The 20277-nt window shown below is 41.9% G+C and overlaps 1 protein-coding gene across 6 annotated transcripts in view; it reads right to left on the bottom strand.

Moving 5' to 3' along the window:
• Tp63 (tumor protein p63) overlaps window positions 1-20277 on the bottom strand; it is a 210527-nt gene that overhangs the window by 67260 nt on the left and 122990 nt on the right. For all 6 annotated transcript variants that reach the window (XM_036204015.1, XM_036204013.1, XM_036204012.1 and 3 more), the window contains one exon: window positions 4928-5182. In XM_036204015.1, the coding sequence (XP_036059908.1) occupies window positions 4928-5182 (255 nt within the window). The remainder of the gene's footprint in view (window positions 1-4927; window positions 5183-20277) is intronic.

Genomic DNA, 20277 nt, shown 5'->3' with positions numbered 1-20277 from the left:
GTCTCGGAAATCTATAAGTAGAGAAAGATACAAGAACCCAATGATTCTTCATCACAAGAACAGTATCATTACCTCAGTCTGAACACAGTTAAGAAAAACAAAAAATAGAGAACCTAACCTGAGGGTACTCACAGAGAACTCAATCTGCTATGTCATGAGCTGCTAAATAAACAAACAATGTCACAGCTTTAAAGGTATGTTACAGAGGTCAATAATCAGAGCCAGCCTGGGACTGTGGTTGGCAAGCTCGTTGCTGCAGACCAGTAGAAAGAAAACTCTCTGCCTTCGGATGCAGGCTTCCTTCCCCTTATTCTCATGGGAAGCTTTCCCCTCTGTACCACCAGTGTTTAACAGCCATGGGGCATTCCTATCTGTACATATGCCTCGCTTTCCTGAACTAGCGCCCTGCAACAGAGTGTTTCAGAGATAGCCACTCATGTTTGCCCGCAAGTCAATAGCAAAATCTCCAATAAGTAACATGAATTGTTTCTATGAACATACAAGGAAGAAAAACATTATAATATATAAAGCAGAACTAAAGGTAATAAATAAGTATGTTAAGTCACTTAGTGGAAAGGGCCCATGCTCATGCTGGCAAGGCGACCGACCCTGCATCAGCTTGGGCAGGAAAGCCGGCTTCCATGCTTTGTCACCTCCTGTGTATTTGGATAGGGGACAATAATGGGATCTGATCTCTATATATTAATATCTACAAATCATTAAAAAATTAATGGAGACCTTCTTTTTTTAAAAAAAATTATTGCCTGTTATGTAACTGCATCCTCAGCAAAACTGCAATAAGCTTGCCATACAAAAAAGACTCAGATGCAACGTACAGATTCAAACTCAGCCAAATTAGACTTGATGAACACATGTATGCCTATGACTAGCCGAGCACGAATAGGTCCATATACTCATCTTGTACTCTCTACACCAAAGTATTGACATCCATGTGTATAAGCAAAGAAAGTGAGGCTCCGAGAGGGTGAGTCTGAGAGTAAGTCCTCACAATAGCCGCATGGTGCCGAGAAGAAATCTGTGCTTATATTTTCTGGTGTCTTCCAAGTACCATTGTTTCTCATGCCCTGTGGCTGATGAGATTCAGGTAAAACACTGGACCATTCATGCATTATTAAATAACAGGCCTCTCTCTAGCTAGTGTCAATTTAATTGCAGAAAGAAGAAAACATGAAACAAAACCTTGACCTTGTAGTTGAGAGGTGTGTGTGTGTAAAATAGAGTAAAGGAACATGTTATCACACTTCGCTTTGTTTCATTGGAAGAAAAATATATATATTATACCTTTCCAGAACTAGACCCATGGTTCCTTTAGCTATTTAAAGTGGTGAACGTGCATGTCCCCATGCTCCGAGCATCTTAGTTCGAGGCTGCAAGTATTTCTGAGAAAACCCAGGAGACTCTGGAGGAGGATCGTGAAGAGATGACACAATGCAGAGGCTCAAAGACCTTCTTATTAAAGAGTCACTGGAAGGATGAGGCTGAAAGTGTGGCCTCCCCTAATGACACCTGCTTCTGCTACTTTGGGTTTGCGGGTGATCCTAGCATCTTATTTAGAATAAATTGCTTTAAATGCATAGATTCCTAGGGAATAAGTGGTGGGTAATACAGCCCAAAGAACCTTCTGTTGGTTGGACATCAGGGTATTAGAGGCCAGCTCTACAGGACACTGGCCTACTCCTGTATGCCTACCCTTTGCCAGTTAGAAAGAGTGATAGTCTAGACAGCATAGGAAGGATACTATCTGGAGTGAGGGCCTTGAGGCATGATTCACCTTGTGACTTGCTTATTGAGGCTTCCTATTTTAAAACTGGGGGTAAACGACTTAATCATGAGGCACAAAGAAGACAAATACTTAAATTCTTATTGGGGTCTGGAGAGATGGCTCAGCAGTTAAGAGCACTGGCTGCTCATACAGAGGATCTGGGTTCAATTCCCAGCACCCACATGACAGCTCACAAATGTAATTTCAGTTGGGGGGGGGGGTTTCCAACACCCTCACACAGACATGCATGCTGGCAGTACACCAATGAACATACAATAAAAATAAGTGACTCTTCTTAAAAATGCAAAGCCTGTATATGATGCAAGACTATGCAACTTGACCCAACAATTAGATGCTACTATGTTCAAAGCATAGGTATCCCTAACTAAGAAACACTATCTTCATTGGTGGTCACCATGGGTACCTGGATAAGGACCCCAGTGACCTAGAGTATTGAAGAGTATTGAAATCAGACTGCTTGAGAGTAAGAGAATCAATAGAATAGAACTACAGCTAGTGTGCAATGTGCTAGTGGACCCTTTATTCTATAAGACTGTAGACAACTGTTGAGCCAGCTGAGAGATGTCAAACTGTCTGGCAGGCTCCACTTCAGCATGGCAGGCAGTGTGCATGATGAGAACCTAGTCAGTGCTAAAGCTTTCTGTCCTGGTTATTGGTACTGTCACCTCACCCCTGATAACACTAACTGTCACCATCTTCGTCCTCACCAAAGCACCGATGAAACTCCAGACAGCTGAAGTGACTTGGCTAAGGCCACACTGACAATCATACTGGCATCCAAGCTTTCTGGCTCTCACCCAGATCTCGGAAAACAAAGTGCCCATTTCCCCCCCTCGGGCTCCTGTTATTGTATCATAGCAAGGATATTTTATCAGCATATATATTCAAATCATCTCCTTCCTCCCTAATCTATGCTTTAAGCAGTGGCCGCCAATGCTTTTTGTCAGACGATTTGTTTCTTTGAGAGAAGGTCCTCGATGGTGGGTGTTTTGGGTTTGTGCTGAATGTACTAGTGGGTCTTGAGCTTTTGGGGAAAGGGGTTGTAAGGGGTGGGGAGAGGGCAGGCTGGCTTAATGCACCTGCCTCAAGCTTCGCTTCCATGACTTTAGAAGGGGAGCGATATTCATTTGGTGATGTCAACATGCCCTTTATCACCTCAGACAAGTAGACCCAGGACTTAGTAACCAATCAGATAACTGTTGGTCCTGAGGCTCATGAATACCATGCTCATCCCACTCTAGACTCACAGGTCTTTGTAAATGGTTGCTGTGCTGGTGGATAGCAGAACATCACTGAGATACTCCAGTGCACTGGCAAGCTTACTTACCTGCAGCCCTTACTCCAGGATTGTTAAGTCCAAATGAGATGAAGGATTATGACAAGATTGACAAGCAAGACATGGGGGAAAGATCAAGTGTTAGCTAGTCCTTGCATTCCTGGTTGAAATATGATCCATCACAGAATAGTTTATCAGACCATGAAAGGGGAACACTGAAGTAAGGTGGACTTTTAGACAATTTAGGGACTTCCTACTTGGAAAGCAAGAAAGAGCCAAGACCTACTCCATGGAGGGAGGCAGAAATTAGAAACCATCCAGCCCCACAAACTTAAAGAACTTCACTTGGAGCTGGGCAGTGGTGGCGCATGCCTTTAATCCCAGCACTCAGGAGGCAGAGCCAGGCAGATCTCTGTGAGTTTAAGGCCAGCCTGGGCTACAGAGCAAGATCCAGGACAGGCACCAAAACTACACAGAGAAACACTTTCTCGAAAAAACAAAAACAAAACAAGAACTTCACTAGGCTTAATCTACATGTTCTTCTGCTCTTCTCATAGCAGATGTTACAAAACCATGTTATCTGCTGTACACGTAAGAGGAAAAAAGACAAGGACCAGATGCAAGGTGATGTCAAACTGTAGTAAGTGGGATAAATGTAGACTCTCCTTATACTCCATTCGTCTGGCTGAAAGCAGACGTCACTGGGTACCACCTATTGGAGAAGGGTGGAGGTACTTTCTAGAGAGTCAGTCTCGCTAAAGTGGCCAAGAATCGGCCAAGCTCTAAAACTACTTTTCAATAAAATAATGACATTTAGAAGGATTTCCATAGACAGTGAGTTGTTTGATAAATATGCACACTGCTATGGTGGTTGTCATCCTTTAGTTAAACCAGTTAAAATCAGTTCTGTTAGTATTCTTCCTTTATATATGAATGTTATTCATGTTTTTTCTGCCCTACAATATAAACTGAGAAGTGAGATAAACAGTCTTCTATTTGCCAGCCAGGGCCTCACATACATGACCAGTTTTTTTAGCGGCAGGCTGTACCTTCCCCTATCCATTCCTTTGAGACTGGCTGCTCAGACAGCCCTCATACTCTCTCTGTTGCCCAGGAGAAGAGTTGATCTGTAACTCTCCTGTTTGAGTCTCATGAGCAGCTGGGATTACAGGCCTGCCCCACCATTCCTGGGTCTTTTTAATTTTTAATTTGGAGACACGGATGGATGCACAAGCATTAGAAAAGTTATAACCAGCATATGTGGAGAGTTGGTTTCTTCAACATTTGAAATCAGAATCCTTTTGCACTAACTCAGGGCCCTGAATAGTTGTAGGGGCTTTCAGATGAAGGGAAAAGCAAACTAACACATTATACATATACTGACACATGATGACCCTCACTATAGAGTCTACATGAGCAAACATGTTGGCCCTAGGAAATGATGTTCATTGTCTTAAATGGTTGCATTGTATTTTTGTTAACCACATCTGAACACATTTCCATCTTTTGCAGTGAGAAGGTTTGGTGAATGCACAGAACACCCTGGAAACTGTCCATATTCTAGGACTGTAATATTTCTGGTTGTCACAACCCTTTCTGTTTTCCTGAAACTGCATACAAAGTACCTCCGGGGAGTGGGTAGCAGTCAGGAACACACGGGCTGATATCACTAGGCACTGGCCAAAACAGGTACTTTTGGTTGCCAGACTAGGCCAGGCTTTTGCATTGAATATCATTTAACTCTGGATAAGTGTTAAATATTCAAAGATGATTTTTTTTCTCCATCGAATTTAGTAATATATGAACTTGGAAGAGGGAATAATCGTGTGGAGGTGAGGCGCTCTTACCGTCCAGGTGGCAGACTTGGCTGTGCTTGATTGCTGGAAGGACACATCAAAGCTGTGTGGGCCTGGGTAGTCTGTGTTAGAAGGGATGGCAGGGGATGGAGAGAGAGCATCAAAGGTGGAGCTGGGCTGCGCATAGGGCGAGGGCGCCGTCACGCTGTTCTGCGCATGGTCTGTATTGTAGGGGCTGGTGGACGAGGAGCCGTTCTGAATCTGCTGGTCCATGCTGTTCAGGAGCCCCAGGTTCGTGTACTGTGGCTGCAAGGATACCCACACACCTTGACATTAGTCGTGTAAGTCACAGCTCATTGCTCAATAAAATAATTAAATAAATAAATCAAAGGCATCACTTGGTGTGCTTTGTGAAGACTTGGACACCAGGTTCCAAACACTTCATGTAACAAGTAAAGCCAGCCATCTGAGGTACAAGAAAACACCCAGTACAGCTGGGAGAGTGTTGGAAAATAGAATATATGCTTACTCAAAACAGGCATAGAGTGTCCAGAGCATAGTACTGCTTAGAAATTATTTTAAATAAGTGTTGTCTGTATTATTGCTTTCTTTAAAAAAAAAAAAAAGCCTCACACAATATTCACAAGGAAAGAGACCAACTGATAGTTTTATAGAAGTTTAGCAAATTGTTGTACATATAGGGCAAATTTTCTTTCAGCATTAAATCTAAATTATTTGACAGTCTAGCACTCTGGGGAGCAGTTTGAAATGATTGGAATTATTGGTGGGGTGGACTGGGCAGCGTGGTCGCAGAGACCCCACCGCACACTTTAGTGTTTGAGCTGGAATTTTGTTGTGTTTCTCAGATTATATTCAAACTCTACACTTAAGCCACCCTCCTGCCTCATCCTCCTGAGTAGCTGGGACTCCCAGGCCTGAACCACCATGATCAGCTTTACCACATTGAAAAAGTAGCCTGCTAGCGTGCTATTCTGGTCTAATTTTTAGGAATTTGTACGTTTCTCCTTTTGTAGCAATTCTGTTTTCTCTACAGTAGAACATGTGTAGTGAAAAGACACCACCTAGTTAGGGATAGAATTCTGTGGTGGACATAATTCAGAAGTACTTCAGCTCATGCAGCTCTAACCGACAGAGGATGTTGTCTTCTGTATGAAAAGACCAAGGGCAGAGTTAGACCTCATTGAGATGTTTATGGAATTAATCCCGATCTTCCCATTTACCTGCAAAACAACTTTCTCATGACCAGAGAGGGAAAGTGATTTACCCAAGCACTGTCTACCATATGGAGTAGAAATTCTGATAGAACCTTAAGCCAGCTGTCAGTGACAGCCTTCCCCTAACCCAAATTCCACTGAGCTTGTTTCCAGAGGGTCACCGGCTTGTGGGGCTTGGGGGACAGTTGCTCTTGGAGGAAAATTTTGACCCCTGCAAGTCTTGGTTTCTCTTCCAGCTACTGAATGGGAAGAGAGTCCCCCACTGTTGCAGATTTTTAAAAGGAAGTAAGAAGGTTAGTTTCTCAAGAGAAATATAACCCCAAGAGACCCAGGCTGTGGAAAATCAGGAAGAACTAAAAAGTATTTTAAAAGATTTAAAAAGAAAGGGAAGGAAGGAAAAAAAAGAAGGAATGAGGGTTTGAAGTTTGCTTTCCGTTCAAATGTTCATAACATAATAACATGATTTTATCCAACTTCAGTCTGTCACAGGAGGAAATAAATGGACTCGGTCATTCCATTCAGTCCAGAAAGCATCTGCTGAAATGCCCCCAGCTGCACACCCATTCCATTACATTCATGCATCCACATTCCACTGCCGAATGCCACCTCCCATTTGCTCTGTAAATAACTATTAATCTATTTACACTTATCCCCTTGCTGACAGGAGCAGCTGTTTGTCTCGGCTTCTCTCCCTTCTGACTTCGACAGCTCCTACCCTTCTCCTACCCTCGATCCTCGACCTCCCTTCCAGACAGGTGTGGCTAACCCACAGGTAGACACTGAGAGGAGAAAAAAAGAATAAAACCCAAGGAGGTACAAATATGGCTACATCTTCTGAACTAGAGCTTTCAGGTACCAAACCGGAGGCCCCAGTTCGGGAAGGGGATTGAAGAAACCTTATTTGTGTTTAGTTAAGAGTCGGTATACAAAGCACTCTTGAAAGGAATCAGATAATGCCAGCAAGGGCGCGTGCTTCCTACAGCAGGACAATTAGGGAGGTAGTGGTCCCTGACAAAAAGGAAAAAGCAGCCAGCTGAACACTTTCTCGAAGGCAGTAAAATGACTGCTGGCCCACCCCTCCCTCCCCCTCCGGCTACACAGCAGAAACATCAACTAATTGTGGGCTTGGATGAGAACAAAGAAACACCGGCCCTTTGAATTCCCCCCCAAATACATATAAAGAAAGAAGTTGGGGACCCAGTTTTAAAAGCCAGTAAGCAAACACATCAATTCTCCAAGGACTTAAGAAAAAGTAAAATTCCATTTACAGAGGCAGTTCCAAAGCAAGCCCCACCCTGACTGCAAGGCTGAACAGATTGACTCCAAAGAGGAAACTTCCAAAGAAGAGTCTTCCAAAACTCACCAGAACCCACCCAGTGGCTGCTAACAGATCTGCCCCAATGCCATGTTAAGTTCAATGCAGTTGAGTAGAATCCTAGAGTAGAAACCATTAGGAACAGCATGATGTGTTCCTATGAATCCTTTTTTTTTTTTTTTTTTTTTTTTTGTGTGTGTGTGTGTGTGTGTGTGTGTGTGTGTGTGTGTGTGTTAACCCTAGAGTTCTCGGTATTGTGCGAACTCAATTTGTTATCCAGCAATAAAAAGCAGAAAATCATTTCAATTTAAATTCTTCCCAAATTATGCTTTAAAAAGAAATCACTTCAACAAGTGTCTCATTTTTTTAAAAAAATTTTGTAAATCCAGCACTTCTAATTGTGGGCTTAGATGAGAACAAAGCAGCACATCTTTGATTTTTTTTTCTAATGTCTATAAAGAAAAATGAGTAAACAAGGACCACAGTAAAAATGCACATGTGGAAGTCCTATTTGGGCACATTTCTTAGTTTGTTGGGAATCAGTAAGTCGCAAGCGACAGGAACTAGCTCAGTAGGAGCTAAATTGGAACTGCCCAGCATTAAAGACTTCTCACTTGCTTACTTCTTTGATTGGAGGAATAACTGCATACACTGACTTAAGAAGGGCAAACCAACATTGCTCAGAATTATGAGTTCCCCAGGCAGGACAGGAAAATAAATTCTTGTACTTAATGCAAGATGAGAACTCAGGGCCTCTTCATACATTGTTGAGAATTTTAAAAGTCCTATATCAGAGAGTTAAGTAACACCCGATGGCATTCTAAAGATGTTCGCTGTAGGTCTCAAATGGAATGTTGTAAGGTAACTGTGTTTAATCCTAATATAAACCATCATCCTTTGAAGCTGGGCAGGTGGGAGAAGACTCATTTCCCAGTGAAGCAAAGCTGGTGGGCAGGAGGAAACAGTTCTGTCCCCTTCTTTACACTTGGCAATACCATGTGAACACAGAGGAAAAACGAGTTACGCCGTAATGCTGATTGATTATTGATGATAACAAGGAAGAGTGTCAGACACTAGAATGTGACATCTGTGCATCACATAGAAACACCACCCTGGGAAGAATTCCATTGGCCATTTGTGCTTCTTATATAACAAAGAGTGTCAGGGTATTTGAAATGAAATATAGCAGAGAGTCTCTTTCTAATGACAAAGTGTCTTACTCTCAGGATATCAATAAGGTAACCTGCAGGTGCACACATACACAGAAAGAATGGTTGCCATTGTTATTTGTGTGCCTGTGCTGTCACATATGAGAGAAAAGGCAGCTTTCTTTTCAGAAAATATGAACACAAAAATGGGTACAATTTGTCTGTTACCTGCGATGTGCCTTATAAAATAAGGCAATGGATTTCCCCTGACTTGAGCCAGCTGGTTAATTTTCTGTAGAAGTTACTTGGCCTGGGCCCAAAGTGTCAGCCATGCTTATCCCTGAAGCATCTTCACACTGAGAGGATGAAGCACATGGTGCTCATGAAGATATACTACACTCTTGGATCATGGGATGTTAGGGACACAGATATGGTTGTGACAAAAACAGGGGTCCCCGTGGCTAAAAAAAATCTGTGAGCATTCATCAGGAGCAAAGAACACATACAGCCATCAGTTAACAAAGAAGAGGACGAGCATGTCCTCTGTCTTCCCCTTCTGTGTAAGGTCTGCCTTCTACAGCGGACTGCAGAACTAAACTTCAGAATTAAGACAGCCTCAGAGCAGACTAGACTTCTTCTGTAAGACCTTTCAAAATGCCTTTAACCCTTGTAGTTTCATTTTACTTTTTCTTTCCTCATTTACGGTCTTGTGACCACTTTAGGTTTTGAACATGTTATGGACCTGAATTTTCTTCATAGGAGCTCAATAATGTTTTGATATGTTGCCATAAATAATGTCCTTCTTAAACCCCTGAATTTACAGTCATTTGAAGTCCAAAATTTATCATCCTCCCATACAAATTAACACAATAAAGTATCAAATCAAGTTATTTGAACACTGCCTTGCAAATGGGCCCTAAGTAAAACTTGTGTGTAAAAAGAAAAATACCTCTCTCTCTCCACAAATTCACCTGTAGAAGGCAAATATCCCAATCTCTCCTTCTTAAGATATTGCTGTCTATGCTAGGTATGTTGAGGTCATGTGGAAAAATAACTATCATTTCATCTGGAAAAATGTGTCTGGCTCTCGAAGGGCTGTTAGGTAAGGCTAGGGGATTAGACATCTTTAGCACTTCTCATGTTTTTATTCGGACTTTAGAAGTGTAACAGAACTCTCAGACTGGTGGCATGGGATTAAGTCTTGACACTACCAGTGATGTGCTCTTCCCCTGGGGTGATGAAGATGAGTAAATTTGACCCCAGCTTCCTATGGGTCAAGAATCTGCATAAAACCAGGAAGACAGCAGCCGAAGGGTGGCAGTTCGCGCATTCTACCAGCCCCTCTGTGAAGCTATATTAAAATAATGCCATGACCCTTCTCTCACAACAGGTTCATAATGAAATCACCATTTCGTCTTTGTTGAGATTTGCCTGGTCAAACCTAAAAAAAATTTAACCATCTCAGTAGCATAGCTAGTTTCCTCAGTGGGTATAATCTTCTGCCTCAGGCTTAATGGAGGGGTCTTTGTTAGCCTCTTACAGCTCCGCTGGGAAAAGAAAACAGTTTCTTCCTGACCTTGGCTTTAGAAAGCACTCATTCCCTTACACGTTAGCACACACATTTTCATCCAGTAATATTAGCATGACAGTGATTTTCAACAAACACTGCCTAGGGGGAAATGCCTGCCATTTTTAAGTCCGCCACCACCTGTCCCGGTTCAGAAAATGATGGTTTGCTTTACGCTAGAATTGAACATAATTAACTTAAAGCATTCTGTTTGAGGTCAAGAAAATATTTATGGAAGAATGTTGAATTAGATCAACATCTTTTTACCTTAAATGTGTAGGTACTATCATCTTTTCGGAAAACTGTATTTTATTAAACTTAAGATATTTTACTTCTTTTTGTTTGCTACATAATCATTAAAAAAGTGAATGCCTAGAAGTCAAATGTACCCATTCATATAGTTTAAAAAAAGGAAATAAAGGATTTAAGCAAAACCAAATCTAGAGTATAGGCAGAATATTTAATGAAAATATTTTATCATAAAGTCTTGAGAGTCTTGGAGGAGTCTATCACTTTTGAGAGATGTCTTTAAAAACTCCATGAACAGTAGACAAACAGATTAAAGTTTGTTGACCAAGGGGGACAAAGGCATCAATGAACAGTACACAGAGTTTTAAAAGGCAGAAAATGGGGACCACAATGAAGATAAACCCTCACCTAAACATCGCTAAAGAGAAGTGTATAAAGTTCAATTAAGGAAGAGTGAAATTTTAATTCAAGGACTTTAGTAAGTACCCACCCTGGTAATCGGGACAGAGACATACAAACCATGAGGAATCTCAATTCAAACATTATACACCAAGAAAATGTAGGCGTGATGGAAAGCAGAAATATATACTTTTAATTAATGTTATAATTCTTGACACTCAGAGTTTCCGTTTGTTCAACCTGGCAGCTTCTCATTAAAATAAAGGCCAAAGTATGCTTTCTCCCCTGTTTTACTCTCTAAGGGCATCATCAGCCTAGAGCAATCATAGATTTCGCTAGCTCTATTTACACATGTGGTAATGTTGGGAAGAGACAGCACACATTAATGAAGATCTTTGTTGAGAGGTAGGCCATCTACATGGAAAATGCGATCCAGTGACTGCAGAAGCTCATCAACAATTCTCAGGTCACTTGCTTATCAGCAGCCATGATGACATGATGCAGAAGACACTTATTTCAATATGATAATGACGTATGTCCAAAGTAAACCCTGAAAATGTGATATGTGTTTAGTATTCAAGGCTCTCTGAGGACAATTATTAGCTATGATTGATGTTAATACTCCCACTGAGTCTTCAGCTTGGCCTTTACAGTGTCCAACTGCTTTGTACTTTTGCCCCATGTGTCCTCACAGATACTACAGTCTATATTTTTTTTATAGATGAGGGAACTTAAGCTCATTAGATAATTTGCCCAAAGTAGTACCATGAGCCATAAAGTGATATGAGTAAAGTAAATCATCTCAGCACTTCATTCTGACTGAGCACCTGTGATACCTGGAGTTTTCATCTGAAAGTTGCTTTGGAGGAAAGCCCTTCTTTCCTATCACTAAACGCTTCCCCTGCCCAATAAACCACTACCTGTCCTCAGGATTCCTCTATTTAATCTAGAGTTCCAAAAAGGATGAGCCCCTTGAGAAGACTCATGTGTCTTAGAAACAAAATGGCCTCATCTTGAAATTGACCTTGGAGGTAGTGTCACTGAAACTTCCCTTTGCCAAATAGCCCTTCCTTCAGCCTTTCAAAAGTGAACTCCTGCTTCCTGATTCAACTTTCGGTTCCCATGGCCTCTACTCTCTCCTCATGTCACTGTCCAGACGTAGGATTCTCCCAATGCTTTCCATTTTTATAACCTTTCCCCTTGGTAGTGCATAATTAGCATTGCAACTGTCGTCAGTAAATATTGTAAACATTAGTCTGCTCTGCCATACAATACACTTATGTGAGATCATATGTGTTGTAGTTAGTGACAAATCCCTACTACTTGGAGCAGGGGCTGTGGTACAGTAGATGGTAGGAAACTGTTCTTTCAGAAATAAGCATAAAATCCTTCAACTACAATCACATTGAGAAAGGCTTTCCTTTATTCTAACACAACAAAGCCATGTTGCTTTATCCTGAAGCAGCTAGCTCTGCATCATCTCAGCACACATCTGTCAGCTGAGCCACAGAGGCCATCTCACAGCATCTCTATGACCTTTGCTTTGTGTTTTTCATGCTCTTGGTAGGTGGGAATTGTGCTCTGAGCTACAGCGTTGGTGGGAACCTGTAGTAGAATAGCCAGAACTGTCACTCACAATGCAATGAGTAATTGCTGGTGGCTCACACCTAGCCGAGGAGATTAGTAAGGAGCCTCTACTTCCTTAAAATGAACACACACTCACTTTTGTGCCAAGGCAGAGATGTCTCACCTGATGATCTAGACTTTCTTTTTCAATGCATTTAGGTCAGCAATAGGAGCCCCCATCCTGATAGTCTCATTTATTATTTACTTCTATTACAGACAACTTTGGGCAAACAAAGTTTTCTCTGGAAAGAAACCACTTAGAAACAAGCTTTAGTTTCTAATAGATAGGCCACTGACTTGGCCTCGCCCTGTCTGACTTCCACAATTTTCTGCCCGGTTGGTCAGAAACCTGTTTAGAATAATGACAGGATTGAGGACTTACAAATGTACATTTTGTGGAAGCAAGACTTATAAACTGTTTCTTGGGAATGATCTAAATTCATGACCTTACTCCAGACTTTGGAACCTACACCCAGAGGCCCCCATCTTTGAAAGGTGTGCCCTGAAGCATGAAGACAGGTATGTGCATGCTCATGGAGTCTTAACCACTTTCACACGTGTCCTCATTTTATTTTGTTTCCTTGTCTTTGCAGTTCCAGGGATAGGTTTGGGGTCTCTCACACACTAGGCAGACGTTCTGCTGCCGTGCTCTGCCTTAGCCCTCTATTTTATTTCTGCTTGTCAGCTGCCCGGCTGATTGCTACATCCTTCATTTCATCTGAGGTAACGCTTTCGGCGCTTTACTACACTCTGTAATGAGACATTGTGACGTACCCATTGCTGGGATATTCTCTAAGCCAGCACTTCTAACTGCAAAATAAAACTAAGGTTAGCAGCTATGGCAAAGGTCTACCCTACTCTGACAAGCATGTATTACCTCATCTCACTCTAGTTACCTCAGTCAAGAAGGAGCACTCCATCAGCCAGCTCAACGGTGTCTTTGAGGGAAGAGACTTAGATGTCCTGTTCAAACGAAGTGACTTACGATTTCTCAGAGAGTGGAAAATAATCAGAGGAGCGTGCTTGCTACTCATCAGGCTCATTCACCCAGATTAAATGACCCACCTCTCTGGTGATGACCCATGGACATAAGGGACAGCCTGAATCAAGGAAACACGTTAGAAAGCGGGCAAACACTTCAGCTGCAATACAAGATAAAGATCGAATCTCTTTGTTCTGTTTGTTTTTATCTCACACATTCTCTGCCCTCTCCTGGGTAATCAATTAAATGAAAGTAGCACTTACCTGCCTCATTTAACTGTTAGATAGCGTACAAGCCAGTTTTACATTAGGAATCTGCTCCACTTCTTCAAAAATCTTTCTTGTTACTTGAAATTTAATACAAGTGAATAAAACTCATCTTACTACAAGAAATCCAAAACCAACCAAACAAATAACTTGCCAGACATCAAGGAAAACCATGTGTTTCTGTCACCTACTGAACATACCAAGGACACAGCTTGCATACTTTTCTTATTCTGGACATCGTTTAAAAATAGCTTTTTTTTTTTTTTTTTTTTTTTTTTTTTAATATGTAGGTACCTGGACCCACATTTCTATCTGAAGATACCATTTGAAGCCAATGCAAAAGATGGCTTTCCAAAACACTCAGAGAACACTATTTTGTAGCCCTGGAGAGGGCTCATGAGTAAATATGCCATTCTCTGTCCTTTGGGTTCCATCAGGCTAGAGAGAGAGCAAAGACACCTGGTGCCCACAGGTCCAGAGGACAGAGATCTTGTCCTGAAAGTCAGCTCTGGGGGATGTCAGGGGGACGGCTGTTAGCTTCCTCAGAGAGTCCTAATGACTGCAGGGACTCCATCTGGAGATAGATTGTCACATGGGTATTGGAGTACAGAAAGAAAGCTGACAGGGGGTCTCCTCCTCCATCTCCTCAGTCAGATTTTGAGCCTTTTAAGTACTTGGACACTGCCCGCTGAAGGAATTTCCCATGTACTAGGCTCAGAAGAGTTTCCTTCCCCTCACCTGGACTGCCATCTCTCTCTGTGTGTAGGTTGTCTGTTCAGAGTCTCCCTTGGCCTATTTAAAGGTAGTCAAGCCATTCCCCATACATCTGATGTTGTCCTTTGTGAGGGGTAATGGTTTTCCTTTTAATTCTGATTCCATCAATGGAGTGACACTAATCCAGACTGATTTGAGTAAACAGAGTTGATTCCCCATTGTCTCTGTGATCTGAGAAAGAATCAACTTGAGAAAGAACCCCGCCTGGATTGGAAATGGCCCCTGTGGGGGTTTTGCGCAAGCTTGAAAGGGGGAAAGAAAAGGCCTGCTCGGGAGTCCTGTCTAAAGCAAGCCCTCTTGAGGGTGTGTGTGTGTGTGTGGGGGTAATTCTCACAGGGGTATTATACTAACTGCACCTAGTAGTGGCTTCTGCACCAATAAGAACGAACAGTGTTTCCAGAATAGCTGACTAGAGTGGTTCATGAGTTTCTTCCTCTGACAACACACTGCATACCACAGCTTTTATGGTTGAAGTTTAAAAATGAAGTTTAGGTTACAAGTTTTGAATGAAATATCAATTCTTTCAACAATATTTCACAGTTATACCCGTTTCTATAATCAAAGTGTGATTCACCTAAACACCAGTTGCTCGATTTTAAATTGACAAATGGGTATTATCTGGGGAAGCCAGCTCAGCTCAAACCTACAGTTGTCCAGACTCATTTTGTCTTCAAAGAAGAAACTTGAACTACTTCATTTAAAATCTAGGGCATGTAAGCCAGTCACAGTGAAACATCAAAGAAGTTTAGAAATGAAAAGTTCCACATCAGATGGGCGTGGTGGCGCACACCTTTGATCCCCACACATGGGAGGCAGAGGAAGGCAGATCTCTGAACTCAAGGCCAGCCTGGGCTACAGAGTGAGTTCCAGGACAGCCAGGGCTACACAAGAAATTCTGTCTTGAAAAACAAACAAAAGTCCCATGTCTTTTTTTTTTTACTAGAAAATGGGGAGAAACACAATTTTGAATAGACTACTACCAGACTGAGTAAGAAAATCAAATGTAAAGTATAAAGCGTTATCTTTGTGAGGACTTTTATAGGTGTCTCATTCAATTATTTCTTCAAGAGACTGGATAGCACTTGCTCTGATGCATACAGAGCCAACAGTATGACAAGGCTGGACACTTCCTGAATCTGCTTGGTTTCATGGAATGTTAAACTGGGGAGGAAGAGAAAGGAAAGGGAAACAGGCTTGGGTGCTCCTCTACTGATCCCAGAACTCACTCCTTTCCTGCCCACCTACTCCATTTGTCTTTATTTTCCTCTTTCACCTCATTTTTATTCATTCATTCATTCATTTATTTATTTATTCATTCACTCATTTATTTATTTATTTATTTGTTATTTATTTTTTGAGATAGGCTCTAAGCTTATACTTGCTCTGGAGACTAGTGTAGCCTCAAACTTGCAGCAATCTTCCTGCGTCTGTGTCCAGAGCATCATGCTTGCAGGTTTGTCCCACCGTGCCAGGCTTTTCTTTGTTTTTAAATCAAGCCAGGACCTTGCCCACCATCATCTGCCCACTGTGGCCTGTCCTATGCCACTCTCGCTGTTCTACAGTTCTGCTCTCTCTGGCTACCTGCAATCCCTTCCTTGAAGAAACAGGTGAGAGTGGAAAGTGTGGGAGGAGGGACATGCCTCTTCCCGCCAGGTCTCTTCAGATGCCGTTACCCCACAATCCAATTTTAAAATGTCATGGATGAGGTACTTAATGTGAGAAACTAAAGCCTGAATCCGTTACTTTTATTTTTCGTAGTTTGGTGGCGGGGGCGGTGTTGATCGTAAATGGCCCTTTTGTACCTTTCTCTGTTCTATTCCATTCGCTGTTCTCTATTCTATTCCAATTGGAATTCTGCTGAACAAATCCACAGGTGGGTCTGGTCCTCCACATTTAGCTCCAGAATTGCAACTTTCATTGAGAGCTGTGAGTATAGTTTTATTTATCCTGGACCCATGATGACTAGTAAATATAATTAATTCCTAACAAAGAGAAGCATCTGAATTTTGTCCCTAATTCTGATGTCCATATAAGCGAACTCGATGGAACTGACTAGGTAGCCCTCAATGTCTCCCAGCCGGGGCAATCTTGTGGGCTAATTCTTTTCTCTCACTGGAGTGTGGCACTTATCACCCTAAAGCATGTCAAAGCTCTGAATCTCAAAAGTGTCAACACTGCCCGTGTTTCCAGAGCAGGCACGTCCTTCTTATTGTCTCTTAGTGTTTCTGGGACAGCCCTCCATTTCAAACGCATGGCAGTATACACATGAACACATTCTCTTTTCAAATGAGGATGCCTCCATCTGCTTCTGCTCTCTCCTGCATTTTATTAATTGTATAGCTATATCCACTGCACATTATTCTTCCCTCCATTCCTTGCTGAATTATGGGTGCTGTAATCATGTGAAATATTTCCCTCATCACAAATAGTTTGTATTCTCTCTGTGTGTCTCTGTCTCTTTTTCTGTCTGTTTTTTTCTCTCTCTCTCTGATAACATATGTCTCTAACATACTTGTTTTGTGTTGGAGTCATTTATAAGCATATTCTGTCCTTCTTAGCCTGGCAAAGTTTAAGCAGTCAGTGGCTAGCTATTGCTTATTCATTTCTGCCTTCCTTACCAGGACAGTCGGCGTGTTTAAACTTAGTTTCTAGGACATACTGGGTCTATTGGAAATGTTCCTGTTAATGGGAAAAATAATCTATATAGTTTATGGCTGCTGTCTGATTTATAGGCAAATATATATTACGTCTTATTTGGGGGTAGTTTATTTAGGAAAAAGAATGAAAAGAAGAATAGGGTCCACTTTTATAGTAACAATACTTTGCATACTTACTAGAACATTTTTGCAAATGAAAAGGGGTACTATTAATAATTTTGCTGGAATAGCAGATATAAACAGGGCAAAACAAGACTAAATAGTCCCAATTTATCTCTGGCAGAAGCCATAGCTATTGAAGAGAGTTACAGGTAGAGAGTATATTAGTTGAAAAAGACCTGAGAAACAACAATTCCTTTCTACCATTCCAAGTGTTGCAGTGGAGTGGTGGATATCTTTGCAGAACTGGCAGCCAGTGTATAGTGCGAGAAATGCCTTTTTCTACTCCCATGCAGTCCAAGGATAAGTCATTTATCCTCTGATTACACATGTCTTTACTCAGAGCCCATCCCAGATTTGCCAGGGCCACCGTGGCAACACACTCCCCTCTCAGTAACATGGTCCTTGCTTAGCCACTCTATCTACTATTTCTAACTTTATGCCCTAATGACGCCGTTCTTCCTATTCCACTGAACTGCACACATGACATTTCCGAGCATGTCAGCCAGCACCCAAGTCCTACGCCTTCTCTGTTTTATCAGTTTCCCTAAAATCTTCATCCCCCCTTGTAAATCTAGGGCTCAGAAAGTTCTATGCATCTATCCAAGTTCAGTTGCATCCTACACATACATTTGGGTTTTCCCGATCCTCTTATCAGGGACGTTTATTCTCTTCTGACACTTTTCATATTGCTCTCACTTCCACACTGCAGTAAAGACCTCTATCGCCACTGTTTCAATGTGCTTTTCAAATGATATTCTTAAGGGAATAGAAATAAGATGAAGTTTGGATCAACTGCCTTTCTTTAACATTTCAAGTCAAATGCCCTGCCCTATGGAATGGATACTCTGGAAAAGGGTGATAGACAACACTGTGCCCCTCACCCAACTTTCTTCTCATCACATATCAAAGAAGGAAGAGTGGTCCACTAGGTTTGGGAAACCTTGCCGTCTGCCAAAAAAGTAAAGCTCTCGTGGCAATTATGAAAAGATCTTTTTTAAAAAACAACCTGACTTCTCTTTTGACATTGGTGCTATCTCTTCTTTACTTATTGATATAAAATAAAAAGTGAAATACACACAAAAACAAAGGAAAAAGTTTGATTTGATAGTCATAAGAGAAGATATTTTTAACCTATATCCTTCTTTCCTAAGCCACCAAACACACATCAAAGGAAGCTAGAGTGCATTTGTGGCAATATTTCATAACCTTTCCCCTCAAATCCCCTGTAAACAAGGTCTCATGGCCACAGACTTCCTTAAAAGGGCGGAGTGCAGAAATCTATTCTAACTCCTCTCGGTTCAAACCCAAGAGCATTTGTAGCGAATTTGTGTTCAAGAGATGAATGTAGTCTGCTGAAAGAACAGCCAGTACCGTTTGGCGGCTGTGGGTAACATCCAGTCACACGTCTACCTACCCCACCACACACCCCGCTGAGGATCACTGCTCTTCTAAAAAACAACCAAACCAAACATGCTTCCCCTTATCTAGATAAAGGATAAGTGTTTCATTATCTGCCGATCTCTTTTCCAATAGTAGTGAGGAAGGTATGATCTATGGTCTGCCATCTAAGATCTCTTTCTCCCAGCCAGTCCCTTCTGGGCTTGGGGGCACCCAATTGGAAAACAGGTAGTGCGAGGCAACGCCATGTGTGGAGAGTGAGTTCAGCGTGGCTGACACCAGAATTCAATCCGCTGCTGAACCATAGAACCACCATTTGATTAATGAGGAAGAACATTCTCTCCCATCTAAAACACAACCAGTAGAAACAGGATGGAGATAGGAAATGCTTGCTGAGACCTTGCAGGCCCTGAGGTGAGCTGAGTGGGCAGTGACCAGGCCTGCCGGGACCCGCCCTGCAGGGGGCTGCAGCACTTCCCCCAAAGCTGTAAGTGTTTGACGGGAAACCTCTCTGGAGAGCTACCATGAGTTACAATCGTCCTCTTCAGAGTGCATACAACTGTCCGGTGGAGTTCCAGATAAAAATATTAGTAAATGGCACACAATCGGACACACGGGACACTCTCAAATATAAAAAGGAAAAACAATCAACTCTGGGTAGTAAAATGGAAGTTTTGAGTCTTGGATTCTGTTTAGTATCAAGCTACCAAAGCATTCCTGTCCCTCACCAAAAACTACACAAGGAATGTTTTAGCAAAGATCTCTTTCTAAAATGGAGCTTCTCTCTTCTTGCTATACACACTCTCTCTCTCTCTCTCTCTCTCTCTCTCTCTCTCTCACACACTCACACACACACACACACACACACACACAGTCACACACACACTCACACTCACAGATACCCATACCAATGCAGTGCAGTGGAGTGTGGTACCAGCCCAGTGTTTTTGTTTGTTGTTTTCAATGTGTTGTTGTTTTAGAAAGCAGAGCTGAATCTGTGAGGAAATTCCTTTCTTGTGACAGTCTGTATCTGAGTCTGGGATGGCCTCGTCTTGGCACTGGATCCCAGCGCTTGCTTGTTACTTCCCCATTGTCACACAAGGGCAGATCTGCAAGCCCTGCCTGTCACATCTTGCCCATATCCTCCTCCCTTCTGGACCCTTTCCTGTTCATTAGTTGCTTCCCCTAATCCAGCTTTATTGGAAGGAAATACCTGGAAAGTTTTTTTAAAAAGTGTAGAGAAGGAACACACTGCTCTTTTATTAATTTTTGAGTTATCAATTCAAACTGTCAGTAACTTAAACTAAAAAAATTATTTTAAGTCAGAGAGTATGTTAGAGTTATTAAATAATTCTCACTAGATATTCTATTCCATTTATTTCCCCAATTTGTCCAGTTTTAACAATTCTTGCTCTTTCTATACTGAGGAGTACTGATGCCAAAGTGCCATATCTTTTGTATTAAATCTCCATATTCGCAGAAGCATGTGGATCTAAATATTGCATATACTTATGTGGAACAGGGCACTTACAGAGAGAACTGGGTATTAAAGAGAAGCCCACACACACAAGGCAGCTAGTCTTAACAGATCCCAGCCATGGAGTTACTACATAATACACACAC

Source organism: Onychomys torridus, chromosome 12 (assembly GCF_903995425.1).
Source record: "Onychomys torridus chromosome 12, mOncTor1.1, whole genome shotgun sequence".
Classification (NCBI taxonomy): domain Eukaryota; kingdom Metazoa; phylum Chordata; class Mammalia; order Rodentia; family Cricetidae; genus Onychomys; species Onychomys torridus.
Note: the sequence above shows the minus strand (reverse complement) of the source record. Positions and strands in the feature narration are given on the sequence as shown.